This window comes from Anguilla rostrata, chromosome 12 (genome assembly GCF_018555375.3).
Source record: "Anguilla rostrata isolate EN2019 chromosome 12, ASM1855537v3, whole genome shotgun sequence".
Taxonomy (NCBI): domain Eukaryota; kingdom Metazoa; phylum Chordata; class Actinopteri; order Anguilliformes; family Anguillidae; genus Anguilla; species Anguilla rostrata.
This window is the reverse complement of record NC_057944.1, coordinates 35,344,400-35,357,430: the sequence shown is the minus strand read 5'-3', so window position 1 is coordinate 35,357,430 and position 13,031 is coordinate 35,344,400. Positions and strand designations below refer to the sequence as shown.

General features: G+C 40.0%; 2 protein-coding genes across 2 annotated transcripts; both read right to left on the bottom strand.

The window, feature by feature from the left end:
* Positions 1–2,010: 2,010 nt before the first annotated feature.
* On the bottom strand, positions 2,011–3,684 carry LOC135236350 (olfactory receptor 6N1-like). The gene is made up of 2 exons (XM_064302652.1): positions 3,543–3,684; positions 2,011–3,105 (listed from the first exon to the last, which is right to left on the bottom strand). The coding sequence occupies exons 1-2, from the start codon at positions 3,658–3,660 to the stop codon at positions 2,129–2,131; spliced, it is 1,095 nt and encodes a 364-aa protein (XP_064158722.1). The 5' UTR covers positions 3,661–3,684; the 3' UTR covers positions 2,011–2,128.
* Positions 3,685–6,233: 2,549 nt separating this feature from the next.
* LOC135235723 (olfactory receptor 6K3-like) lies at positions 6,234–8,344 on the bottom strand. Its single transcript, XM_064301509.1, has 2 exons — positions 8,308–8,344; positions 6,234–8,185 (listed from the first exon to the last, which is right to left on the bottom strand). The coding sequence occupies exons 1-2, from the start codon at positions 8,342–8,344 to the stop codon at positions 7,218–7,220; spliced, it is 1,005 nt and encodes a 334-aa protein (XP_064157579.1). The 3' UTR covers positions 6,234–7,217.
* Between the last annotated feature and the right edge of the window lie 4,687 nt (positions 8,345–13,031).

Genomic DNA, 13,031 nt, shown 5'->3' with positions numbered 1-13,031 from the left:
TTTAGAGGGGGTCATGGGAGCTAATTATACAGGGTGACGGCCATGAAGCACTAATTAAAACTATATGTAACAAGTACTCATGCATGTTTACACAGCCATATGCCCCCCCCCCCCCCATTAGCATCCAGTGTTTCATGAACAGCTCAGTCGGCGATTTGTACACATTTATTAGGAAAGTGTTCTAGACACGGAACAATTCGTTGATCACCATTATTATTTTCGTTAATTAACTATTGGGGGGGGGGGGGGGCGAGTTTATAGTCTGAAAGTGCAGCAGTGCTGAACCTGCATGGTATGGATCAGGCAGGAGACAAATCGAGCTGCATGTGCAGAGCTGACGCCATATCTTGCAGTGTAGACTCTGTAGTTTTGTTCATGTAGTCTTTCTACAGACAGTGATCACTGCCACATCCACGCCTGCCTCCAGAAAAGTGTTTCTGATCTGTTAGACCGATGTTTGGAGGTTTTTTATTTTTTCCATTATGGTGAGAATTATTTCATCAATAACAGAAGACATCTCCCTGGGCCTACCACGCCCTTTCAGATTTCTGAGCTCACTAGTACTCTCTTTCTTCTTAATTATGATCCAAACTATTGATTTTGGCAAGCCTAAGGTTTGGTCAATGTGTCTGAATATTTGTTTACTGACCGCTCTTTCTTTGGCACAACTCTGGTCTACATGCTGACAAATTCCAATAACAGACTCCAAAGGGAGTCAAGAACCTAATGTTAAGACTAGATACTGAAAGGTCAGTTAAACCTACATAAAGGAAGCAATTAAACACACCTAGCTAATTAGGAACACCCGTGAACCTATTTGTCTCAGATATTATGGTGCACTGAAATTGTAATGGTAGTGCTGTAATTTCTACATGGTGAAACCAAAATGTATATAAACACCCTATAAGGAAAGCTAAGAACCTGCACTTTAACCACATGTGAATTGTTTTATCATAAATGTAAAATTGTGGAGTACAGAGCCAAATCAAGAAAATATGTCTTTGTCCCAAACATAATGGAGGGCACTGTATTTTTATGTATTATTATTTTTAAAATAATATATATTATGAAGGCTAAAAAAATATTGAAATGCTTTATAATCTATGGACAAAAACACTTTAACTTAAAACAGGTCACAAAGGAAATATATTGAATAAGAGCGTAAAGTTACCATTTGAAAGTGATTTTAATTGAAGACTTTAAAGTTTGGGAGTAAGCAAAGTCCCTTCCCTGGCACATCCAAACATAATCATATAAAGCATGTACAAAGAAGCATATTTGGGGCTTAACTCCTTTTGTTCTGATACATTTACCCTTATTCAAACCTTTTTCTTCAACATTTTTGAATGTCCCATTTCTACCCATCAGTTTCAGTACTTTGAATAACCAAAATCCAGTGTTAAGCCAGAGAACAAGTGATGTGGTACCAGCAGTGGGCGATGCAGCGTGCCAGAGAATTGCATGCTATGTATGGTTTATGGGAAATCAAACTTTAATTGCAAAAAATGCAGTACCCATCCAAATATCTGACTGAAAAAACAGACGTTTTCTTTCAATGCAATAAAAATAAATTAATAATTACGTAAACACCACCATCCCAATCGCTGCCTCAAGAAATAAAATATAGTCCCAGGCATGACTTTTAGTTTTGGCTTGGCTTGGTGTGTTCTTTCATCATGTCACTGATGCATCACCATTAACAGCATCGCAGTTTTAGCTACAAGCTCCCCATGAGCAGTACTTACTGTATGCAGTGTATAACTGTCAGGATCAAAGTTAGTTATCTAACATTGGTGAGCTATCCATTTTTGTGTTTTTCACTATTCCTGTAAAAACAACGGCAGCAGCAAAAACAACAACAACAACAACAATAACAACTAATAATGATAATAATAATAATAATAATAATAATTATAACAATAATGCTATATGTGTAGCTGAATGTAGCTAAATGGTGATACAAATTAACATGGCCTTTGCAATGAGTGTGTAAAGATTTATATTATTAAGGTCACCAAAGAGCAAAAATGTTGGATATTCACAAAAAAAGAGTCAGATACTCAACACAAAGGGCCCATATTGTATGTGTCACAGCATAACTTGAGCTAGATAAGACTGACAAAAACATTTACTGGGGACGTAAACGAGAGAAACTTATGAAAACCTCATTGATGTGGAAATGTTTTACAATAGCGGTCTTTAACTCTTTATTTCTCAAGCTGTAAATGATGGGGTTCGCAAACGGAGTCAGTAAACAGTTGAAGATTGAGATCAAGATGAGAACATTCGGATGAACATTTCTTACTGTGGAACTTATATAGACACAAAGATGTGCAAAACAGAACAGGATTACAATACTGAGATGTGAGGAGCAGGTGGAGAAGGCCTTTTTACGCCCATCTACAGAAGTAATTTTAAATATTGAAAAAAAGATTTTACTGTATGTCCAAGTAATGACAATTGCAATAATCACAGTTAGTAGTAAAGCAATCGATAGAGCTGGGAACAGCATGATTGTTGTGTCCAAACAGGACAGTGCGATAACTGGAGGGAAATCACAAAACCAGAACATGAGGTGGTTCCCACAATAAGGTAACCTTGATGCATACATTGTAAGTGGAAGCATCACAAAAAATCCAACAATGCAAGCAAAGACTGAGAGTAGAACACACATCCGGGGATTGATGATATCATTGTAGCGTAGAGGATTGCAAATTGCCACATAGCGGTCATAGCACATTAAAAGAAGCAAAATGCTCTCAGTAGCCTGAAATGTCAAATAGGTGATCTGCTGCAAGAAGCAGCCGGAGAAAGAAATGGCAATATCATTCAGTAGGCACACCGATATCATCTTGGGGAGAACGCTGGTTGTGATGATGATATCTGTTAGAGAGAGACTGCTGAGGAAAATGTACATGGGTGTGTGCAGTTTGGTCTCCAGCACCACCGCAAAGAAAACCATAAAGTTACCAATGAGCACTAGAAGGTAGACCACCAGGAGGAGAACAGAGAGCTCTGTGTAGAAGTGTTTGAGCCCCAGCTCTCCCCCTGCAATGAGGAACTGTTGGATGCGGCTTTGGTTGTAGTCCAGCTGTTGATTGGCATCTGAAAAGTAAAGTTAACCAAGTTTTAAAAAGAATTCTGTAAATGACACAAAATATTTAAAAAATAATAGTATAAATTCTGGAAGGATGTAAGGAAGACTAATAGAATGCAGAGTGTAGCAAGAACCGGAAGAATAATAATAAGAAGACTAATAATCCTAGCAAAACAATGCAGGTCTTTTGCAACCATGGAGCTTGCCCCAAAATAATAACAATTTAAATACTACTACTACTAATAATAATAATAATAATAATAATAATAATAATAATAATAATAACAAGAAGAAGAAGAAGAAGAAGAAGGAGAAGAAGAACAATAACAACCACAATAGATATGATAGCCCACATATCTCCCCCAGTTTTTGTTTTTTGTTTTAAATCTAGAAATATAAACGATTGTAATACCCAGCCAATTAAAGTGCTGTTAGTAACACTTACTTTGCGTTTGCCCAGTCGTTCCGTTAGCTCCTCGAGCTCTCATCTTGCCTGCTCGTCTGACCTGCAACTTTCTCTCAGAGGGATCTGTGAGGCTGCTCGTTTTAACAGAGTTCCTCATCGAAGTCGGTCCTCACAGGAAGCATCTGTGTCTATGACTGGAAAAGCCCCCTTTATTAAACTTACTTTAGAGGGGGTCATGGGAGCTAATTATGCAGGGTGACACCCACGAAGCACCAATTAAAACTATGTGTAACAAGTACTCATGCATGTTTACAAAGCCATATGCCCCCCCCATTAGCTTCCAGTGTTTCATGAACAGTACAGTCGGGGATTTGTACACATTTATTAGGAAAGTGTTCATGACACTGAACAATTAGTTGATTAAATAATGAATAATTCTGTTCTGTGTTATTTGTCACACAAGGTTAGATCCATCTACTGTCTGGACTTCATTAGGCTTAGACGAGGTAAGTTATGTCCTCATATGTAAAACCACAGAATTAAAGAGGATGTTCTTTTTCACATCATTATACATAGCCACCATATCTGACCTTTTATATATGCGGCCACCATATCTGCTGGTGAATGCATAAAACATAAGACTATCTTTGGCCTTTGGAGAGTGTGAGTAGAACTAGCAGCCACACAGATGAATCACGCTCTGGTATTACATATGCACTCTACAAGAACAGCAATAACAACTACTACTACTCCTGCTGCTACTGCTACAGCTACAACTACTACTACTACTGCTGCTACTGCTACTGTTACTACTGCTGCTGAAAGTGGGAGGAAACCAGAGTACCCAGTGGTAACCCACACAGACATGGGGAGAACATGCAAACTCCACACAGAAAGGCCCATGATGGGATTTGAACCCAGGACCTCCTTGCTGTGAGTGCTACCCACTGCACCAGCATACTGTCCTCCTCACCTGTTCAACTAAGTTAAATTCATGGCAATGTATCCCCCAACTTGTTCAAACACATTTTTACCATTCCACAGGCTTGCTCAGTGGCATAGCCTGGCCAAATGCTTAATTAAATACAAGGTGCCGGTGTGCACTGGGTTCAATGTATGGAGTAAATAGCCATGATTTTTATTACTACATCTTTGTTGAGGCACTATTCTTCACCATATTCATCTGTTGTAATAATAATAATAATAATAATAATAATAACAATAATATTAATAATAATAATAATAATAATAATAATAATAATAATAATAAATAAATAAATAAATAAATAAATAAATAAATAAATGAAGTAATAAAACACTTTTCATGCATAGGTTCTAGCTTACACGCTGTTAGAATATAGCACGAATAAAAATAATATTAATAATAAAATAGAATAAGAAACAAGGGTTGGCATGCAAATACATTTGTTGTATACAAATACATTTTGTAAGACAGTACATAGTAAAATTAATTAAGGAGGCATAAAATGGAAAGACTTCTCATTATGTTGTTAATTGTAATATCTGTCAGGTAATTGTATTATCTGTATTAAACTAGTTGACTGGACAAGCAATAAGTTTAACATTTTATGGCACAAAGTACTCACTCACTTAGTGGTATATAGTTGTAAATCTAATAATTCTTCTCCTTTTAACCTTTCCCATATTTCTTCCTGTTTCCCATTGTTTTCTGAAATTGCATTTAAAAATGGCATTTAGACCATTGCTCTTTGATGCTCTACTTTAACACTATTTTTATTTTTAATAAAGAAATAAATTAAAGGATGGAGATCCTTCACAATTTTCTTTTGCATTTTGCTGTTCTTGTAGAAATCTGTAAAACCGGGAGCTTGCTAAAATACATTTTTGACTCAGTTGCTTAGAGGGCATCTCTCTCCACTCTCATTCAAGCATTTCCCAAATATATTGAACCCCTGCTGGCCCCATATTTTCAGAGCAACATCATTCAGAGCAAACTAAAATAACTTTTAGAAATAACCGCAGACACATCTGGGCCTCATCAGGGATTCCTCCAAGTGAAATCTGTGAATGAAGTTTAGGAGTGCAGGGCGATATGGGCTGGGATGCAGCCAAACTACCTACAGTGAAGTAGAATGATACAAATTGACTGTGAGAAAGTAAATCTGAAGGTCAAAATTCTCAAGGCAGATGTTTTTGGAAAATTATGAATTAATTCTGCCGCTGCTTTCAGCAGTTACATCATCAATGAAGACAAGTGAGGCTGTACCTGTGGTAGCCATACATGCCCAAACCAAAACACTCCCTCCACCAAACAAATAATGTTCCAAACAAAAGATTTTAGTAAGCCTAAGGTTTGGCCTATGTCTCTGGCTGTTTGTTTTTATTGCACTTTCATGTTGATAAATGCCAATAACAGACTCCAAAGACAATCATCAGCCTGGAATGAAGGCTTTGTAATGAAAGCGTCCTTATACTTGCATTAAGGAAGCAATTGAACACATCTGACTATTCAGGAATATGTGTGGAGCTATTTGTCCCAAACATTATGGTGCCCGAAATGAAGGGCTATGTACAAAAAGTGATATAGGTTCTACATGGTGAAACCAAGATATATATAAATACCGTTTAATAAAAGCTAAGAACCTGCACTTTAAGCATGTGTGAATTGTTTGACTACAAATCTAAAATTGCACAGTGAAAAGCCAAATCAAGAAAAAATGTCTTTGTCACAAACATTATGGAGGGCACTGTATTTTAATGTATTATTATTATTATTATTGAAATAATAGATATTATGAAGATATGAAAGATATTGAAACACTTTGTCATCTATGGACAGCTGATGTTTAAACAGTTCACAAAGGAAATAGATTGAACAGGAGTCTGAAGTTACCATTTGATGATGACTTTAATGGACGACCATACTGATTGGTAGTAAGCACGTTCCCTGGCATATCAGAATAAAACCAGGTCAAGTCTCCTACAATGAAACATTTGTCTTAAGCATTTAAAAAGTCCCATTTCCAACTGGGAATAAAATCCAGTGATAAGCCAGAGAACAAGTGATGCGGTACCAGTAGTGGGTGAAGCATTGTAACAGAAAATTGCATGCTATGGATAGTTTTTTTGGGGAAAAAAAAGAATGCATTGCCCTCCCCAGTATTCGACCAAAAATACAGAGACGCTCTCTTTGATTGCGAAAGAAGAAGAAGAAGAAGAAGAAGAAGAAGAAGAAGAAAAAAACATGAGCAGTCACCCAATATCTGCCTCAATAAATAAACTACAGTCCCATCCATGACTTTAAATGTTGGCTCGGCTTGGTAGATTTTCCCAGTTTTTCACCGATGTGTCACCATTAACAAAATTGTCATTTCAGCCAGGCAGTTCAGATACCAGCTCCCCATAAGCACTACCTATGCAGTGAACAACAGCCAGGATCTATATTAGTCATCAAGACTGGCTAGCTTTTTTAGCTTTTTTTTCAGTTTTTGCATTTTCCAGTACATCTGCAAGAACAACAAGAAAAACAAGAACAACAACAACAATTAATAATAATAATAATAATAATAATAATAATAATAATAATAATAATAACAATAATGATACGTAGCTGAAAACACTACTACATGGTGATAAAAATAAACATGTCATAAATGAAATAAAACACGACCAGATGTGTTTCACAGCATGCATGTAAACATGAAAGAACAAAGAAAACACTCACTGGAGAATTTACAGGGGATGTAAACGAGAGAAAACCTGTCTGATGTTGAAGTGTTTTTGAATAGCGGTCTTCAGCTCTTTGTTTCTCAAGCTGTAAATGATGGGGTTCGCAAACGGAGTCAGTAAACAGTTCATGATGGAGATCAAGATGAGAACGTTCGGATTAACATTTCTTACGGTGGAACTAATGTAGACGCACAGGTGTGCAGAATAGAACATGATTACAATGCTGAGATGGGAGGAGCAGGTGGAGAAGGCTTTTTTACGGCCGTCTTCAGATTTAATTTTACAAACTGTGAAAATTATTCGACTGTATGTCCAAATAATGACAATTCCAGTGACGCCCATTACCGCTACAGCATTCGCGAGAGCTAGGAAGAGCAGGGGGGTTGTGTCCGAACAGGACAGTGCGATGACAGGAGGGAAATCACAAAACCAGAACATGATGTGGTTCCCACAGTACGGTAACATTCCTGATAGGATTACGATTGGAAGGGGTATTAAAATTCCTGTAATGCAAGTAGAGACCGCAAGCAGAGCACACACCCGGGGAGTGATGATATCGTTGTAGCGCAGAGGATTGCAAATGGCCACGTAGCGGTCATAAGCCATGACAGCGAGCAAAACGCCCTCTGAGGCCTGAAATCCCAAATAAGTGATCAGCTGCAGGAAGCACCCCGAGTAGGAAATGGCGATGTCATTCAGGAAGCCCACGGATATGAACTTGGGGAGAACGCTGGTCGTAATAACGATGTCTGTTACGGAGAGATTGCCGAGGAAAATGTACATGGGCGTGTGCAGCTTGGTCTCCAGCACCACCGCAATGAAAACCACGCTGTTACCAATGACTATGAGGAGGTAGATCACCAGGAGGAAAACCGAGAGCTCCGTGTAGAAGTATTTGAGCCCCAGCTCTCCCCCAAGAATGAGGAACTGTTGGAAGTGGCTTTGGTTGTCGTCCAACTGTTGACTGACATCTGGAAGTAAAGTTATCCAAGTGTTAAAAAAAAGGATCCTGTAAATAACAAAAATGTAATTCATGGAATTTGCAAACAAATGACATTGTTGTGAAGCAAAGTTCTTGGCAAATAATACTTACTCTCTACGGTTGTTCCGTTGGCTCCTCGTGCTCTCATCTTGCCCGCACGTCTGACCTGGAACTCTCTCTCCCAGGGTTCTTCGAGGCTGCTCGTTTTAGTTCCTCATCGAAGTCGGTCCTCACAGGAAGCATCTGTGTCTATGTCTGGAAAAGCCTCCTTTTAATGAATTTACTTTACAGGGAGTCGTGGGAGCTAATTATACAGAGTGACATGATCAGCACAGATTGGAACTATGTGTAACAATTACTCGTACATGTTTACGAACCAGCATGTGCCTCTTCCCCTCCTCATTAACAACCAGTGATTTGTACACATTTATTAGGAAAGTGTTCTGCTGTCTGAACAATTAGCCGATCATAATTATTATTTTGGTTGATTAAGTAACAACAAACTGAAATCTGTTATGTGTCACATGCGGTTAGATATTATCTGCTTACGAATCTGTTCAGGCCTAGACAAGGTTAGTCATGTGCTAATATGTAAAGCCATATGATTATAGAGGATCGCCTTTATATATATATACATATATATATACACACACACACAGACACCAGACACACACACAAAAACACACACACACGCACGTGCCCTGTGATAGATTGGTGGCCTGTCCATAGTGTATTACTGCCTCTCACCCAATGCATATTGGGATAGGCTCCAGCACCCCCTGCGACCCTACCCAGGACAAACTGTTATAGATAATGGATAGATGGACATATATATACAGACGTGTGACAAATTAAAGGAAAACCTCAATAAATGAGTGGAGAAACATAACAAATGCAGATGCTTCCATACAGGTGTACTGCATGATAAAATTAAGCAATTAACATCATATCATGCTCAGTGGCATGTATAAAAATGCTTGAAAATGACCTCGATTTTGGATCAAGATGGAAAGAGGAAAAGATCTAAGTGACTTTGAAAGATGGTTCATTATTGGGGCACGGATGGCAGGAGCTTCAGTCACAAAGACTGCTCAGCTGGCTAGTGTTTCAACAGGAACAGTGACTAAAGTGACATCTGCATTTCGATCTGTAGGAAAGACATCAGTATATAGGGGCGGAAATTGTGGTCGAAAGTGCACATTCGATGACCATGATGTCCGTGCATTAGTGAGATACGCAAGGAAAAACAGAAGAGCAACTCTTCACATTTGAGAGTTCTGTGGAGCAAAAAAAAACCATAGGCACTTGTTCTCCTTCTCCATATTCTCCACAAATGGGTGAGAGCATATGGCATACACCAAGAGAACAGTACAGGGCTGAATGCTTGACCCCTACAGTGAGTGGGTCCAGTGACTTTGTAATGCTGTGGGGGGCATTTTCCTGGCATGGTTTGTGCCCACTTGTCCCCTTAGAGGGAAGGGTCACTGTAAATCAATACAAGTTATTCTGAGTGATCACCTTTATCCTTTGATGAAACATTTCAATCCTGATGGGACTGGTCTCTTCCAAGATTACAATGCCCCCATACACAGGGCATGAGGGGTCACTGAATGGTTTGACGAGTATATAAATTATGTGAATCATATGCTATGGCCTACGCAGCCACTAGATCTGAACTCAGTTGAACACCTATTGGAGAATTTGTACCAATGTGTCAGACAGTGCTCTCCACCACCATCCCTTCAGCAGAGTTCCAAAGACTTGTAGAATCTATGTCAAGGCACATTGAAGCTGTTCTTGTGGCTTGTGGTGGCCCAGCACCTTACTAAGACACTTCATGTTAGTTTTTCCTTTAATTTGTCACCTGTCTATATATATATATATACACACACACACACACACACATAGCCACCATGTGTGGGTGTTTATGTGCCCGTCATGTTTGCTGGTGAATGCATAGACTATAAGACACAATGACAGCAAATAGGCCAAAGCACTTTATTGCATCACACTGGGCTGGAGCAGAACCAAGGGGAAAAAAGTAATCAGGAAATACCCCCCATTCAGACCTACAAACAAACTTTTTTCTTTGGCCTTTGGAGGGTATGTGGAGGATGCACTCTCTGGCATTACATATGGCACCAGTGGAGGCTCATCCAGGTCGGCAAAGGAAGCACTGCCTCCTCAAAACAACAAATAGAAAATATATTTTTTTTAAATCCATATGAGAACTGAGCACAATACATAAAATTAACTACACAAATGCACATATAAACAAGTGAGAGAATAGGCATCGTTATTTTTTCCTTCACAGTTTTGGCATTCGCTCTTAAATTGCTGTTAGGGAATTGATTGAGGCTAATCTGGACAGGCTGGTCATTGCCACGGTCTGCAGGTGCAGTGGAGAGAATTTCAGCTAAACTCTTGCTGCAGCTGGAATGAGGTAGAACCGACAGCACCTCGCCTGTATCAGGGTTTATAGGACCTGTTGGTTGGGCCGCACTTATATCTGATATCTGAATAGTTTAGGCTGGCTTGGTCCTGTGAGTCAAATGGATTTTTTTTTGTTATCCATCCATGCTTATGATGCTTATAACTCTAACTAGGTAGAAAACTCATGCAGTGCCTTGTCACTAATGCCAGAAATTCTTTCTGCCAAAACTGAGGGGTTGGGGCAGTCCAGTTGAGGGGGCGATGCCCCCTTTCACCGGCCTATGGCACCGGGCCGCCTCCTCCTCTTCCTCCTCCTACTGCTACGGCTACTACTACTGCTGCTGCTGCTGTTAGTACTACTACTGCTGCTACTAATACTACTACTACTACTACTACTACCAATACTGCTACTGCTAATACTACCTCTGCTGCTGTTGCTACTACTACTACTACTGCTACTACTGCTACTGCTGCTGCTGCTGCTGTTAGTGCTACTACTACTACCACTACTATTGCTACTGCTGCTGCTGCTACTGCTCCTGCTGTTAGTACTACTACTACTGCTACTACTACTACCACTACTGCTACTGCTAATACTACTGCTGCTGCTGTTGCTACTACTACTACTACTACTGCTACTACTGCTGCTGCTAGTACTACTACTACTACTATTGCTACTGCTACTGCTGCTGCTGCTACTGCTACTGCTCCTGCTGTTAGTACTACTACTGCTGCTACTACTACTACTACTGCTGCTGCTGTTGCTACTGCTACTACTGCTACTGCTGCTGCTGGTGCTGCTGCTGCTAGTACTACTACTACTGCTACTACTACTACTACTACTACTACTACTACTACTGCTACTGCTACTGCTGCTGCTGCTGCTGCTGCTAATACTACTGCTGCTGTTGTTGCTACTACTACTACTACTACTGCTACTACTGCTACTGCTAGTACTACTACTACTACTATTGCTACTGCTACTGCTGCTGCTGCTACTGCTACTGCTCCTGCTGTTAGTACTACTACTACTGCTGCTACTACTACTACTACTGCTGCTGCTGTTGCTACTGCTACTACTGCTGCTACTACTGCTGCTGCTGCTACTACTACTACTGCTGCTGCTGCTGCTGCTGCTGCTAGTACTACTACTACTGCTACTACTACTACTACTACTACTACTGCTACTGCTACTGTTGCTGCTGCTGCTGCTGCTGCTGCTAATACTACTGCTGCTGCTGCTCTACTACTACTACTGCTGCTGCTGCTACGACTGCTACTGCTACTACTACTACTACTGCTGCTGCTGCTGCTACTACTACTACTACTACTACTACTACTACAAATATGAATGGTACTACAAATGCTACTGCTGCTGCTGCTGTTAGTACTATTAGTTCTATTGGATGTTGTTGACTGGGGAGGTGGTTGGCGGGGGGGGGGTGGGGGGGTTTGCTGGCAGGTGTGTGCGCAAGGAATTGCGTGTTATGCATTCAAGCGACGAAGCGCTACACAAAACACTGCACAAAAAAAATGTTTTGCCAGTCATTTCGGTGTCACCCCCCTCTGATGGTGTCACCCGGTGCGGTCCGCACCCCCCGCACCCCCCGCTAGTGACGCCTCTGGGAGAGGTGCACATAGGCTAGATTCAGGCAAAAGCACACTCCAATGAGAAGCAAACAGCTCGGAGTACATGAACCTTCCGCACAGAAGACCACCTGGCCAGGGCAGAGGACTCATGAGGGGGAACGCCCAGAGGGGAAAGGACATGGAGGCCCAAAGGTTACACAAAGACAGGCTGGAGGTGGAGTGAGCAGTGCATCTCAGCGACTGCGTGGAGAGAGACCCCAAACAGCGGTCCAAATAAATAGTCCATTTCCACAAAATGTTCCATAAAAATCTTTTTACTAAAGAAAGCTGCTCTACCATGCATTACCATGTATTTTTGCAATAGAGACCAACTGATCACTATCCACAGTTTTTCTTTATAAACTGTATCTAGAACGGTTTATCGCATAAATAGCTGGATATGCAGCACATCTAATTTTTGTGCCCCCCCCTTTTTTTTTTTTTTACAATTATGATCACTATCAGTAACATTACTGTTTAAGGTTTTGCCTTTAATAAAGCTTCTGCAACTGTTTTGAAATTGTGGTCTGGTTTCTGTGTTAGTGCTTTGAATTTCATTTCTAAAGGGTGTAATTACATGTTATTCTAAAGTGATATAATGCAAAAATAGCATTATACTGTATGTCATGTTTTTCCTGAGGAAGTCAGTAATGACTGTGGAAAAGAGATTCTCCAGGGGTGGTATTCAGCTCAAATAACTGGTGAAAAAAAGAAATTTCAATGCAGTTTGAAATTATACACATTTTATTTCAATCCACATAAAATGTCCATGA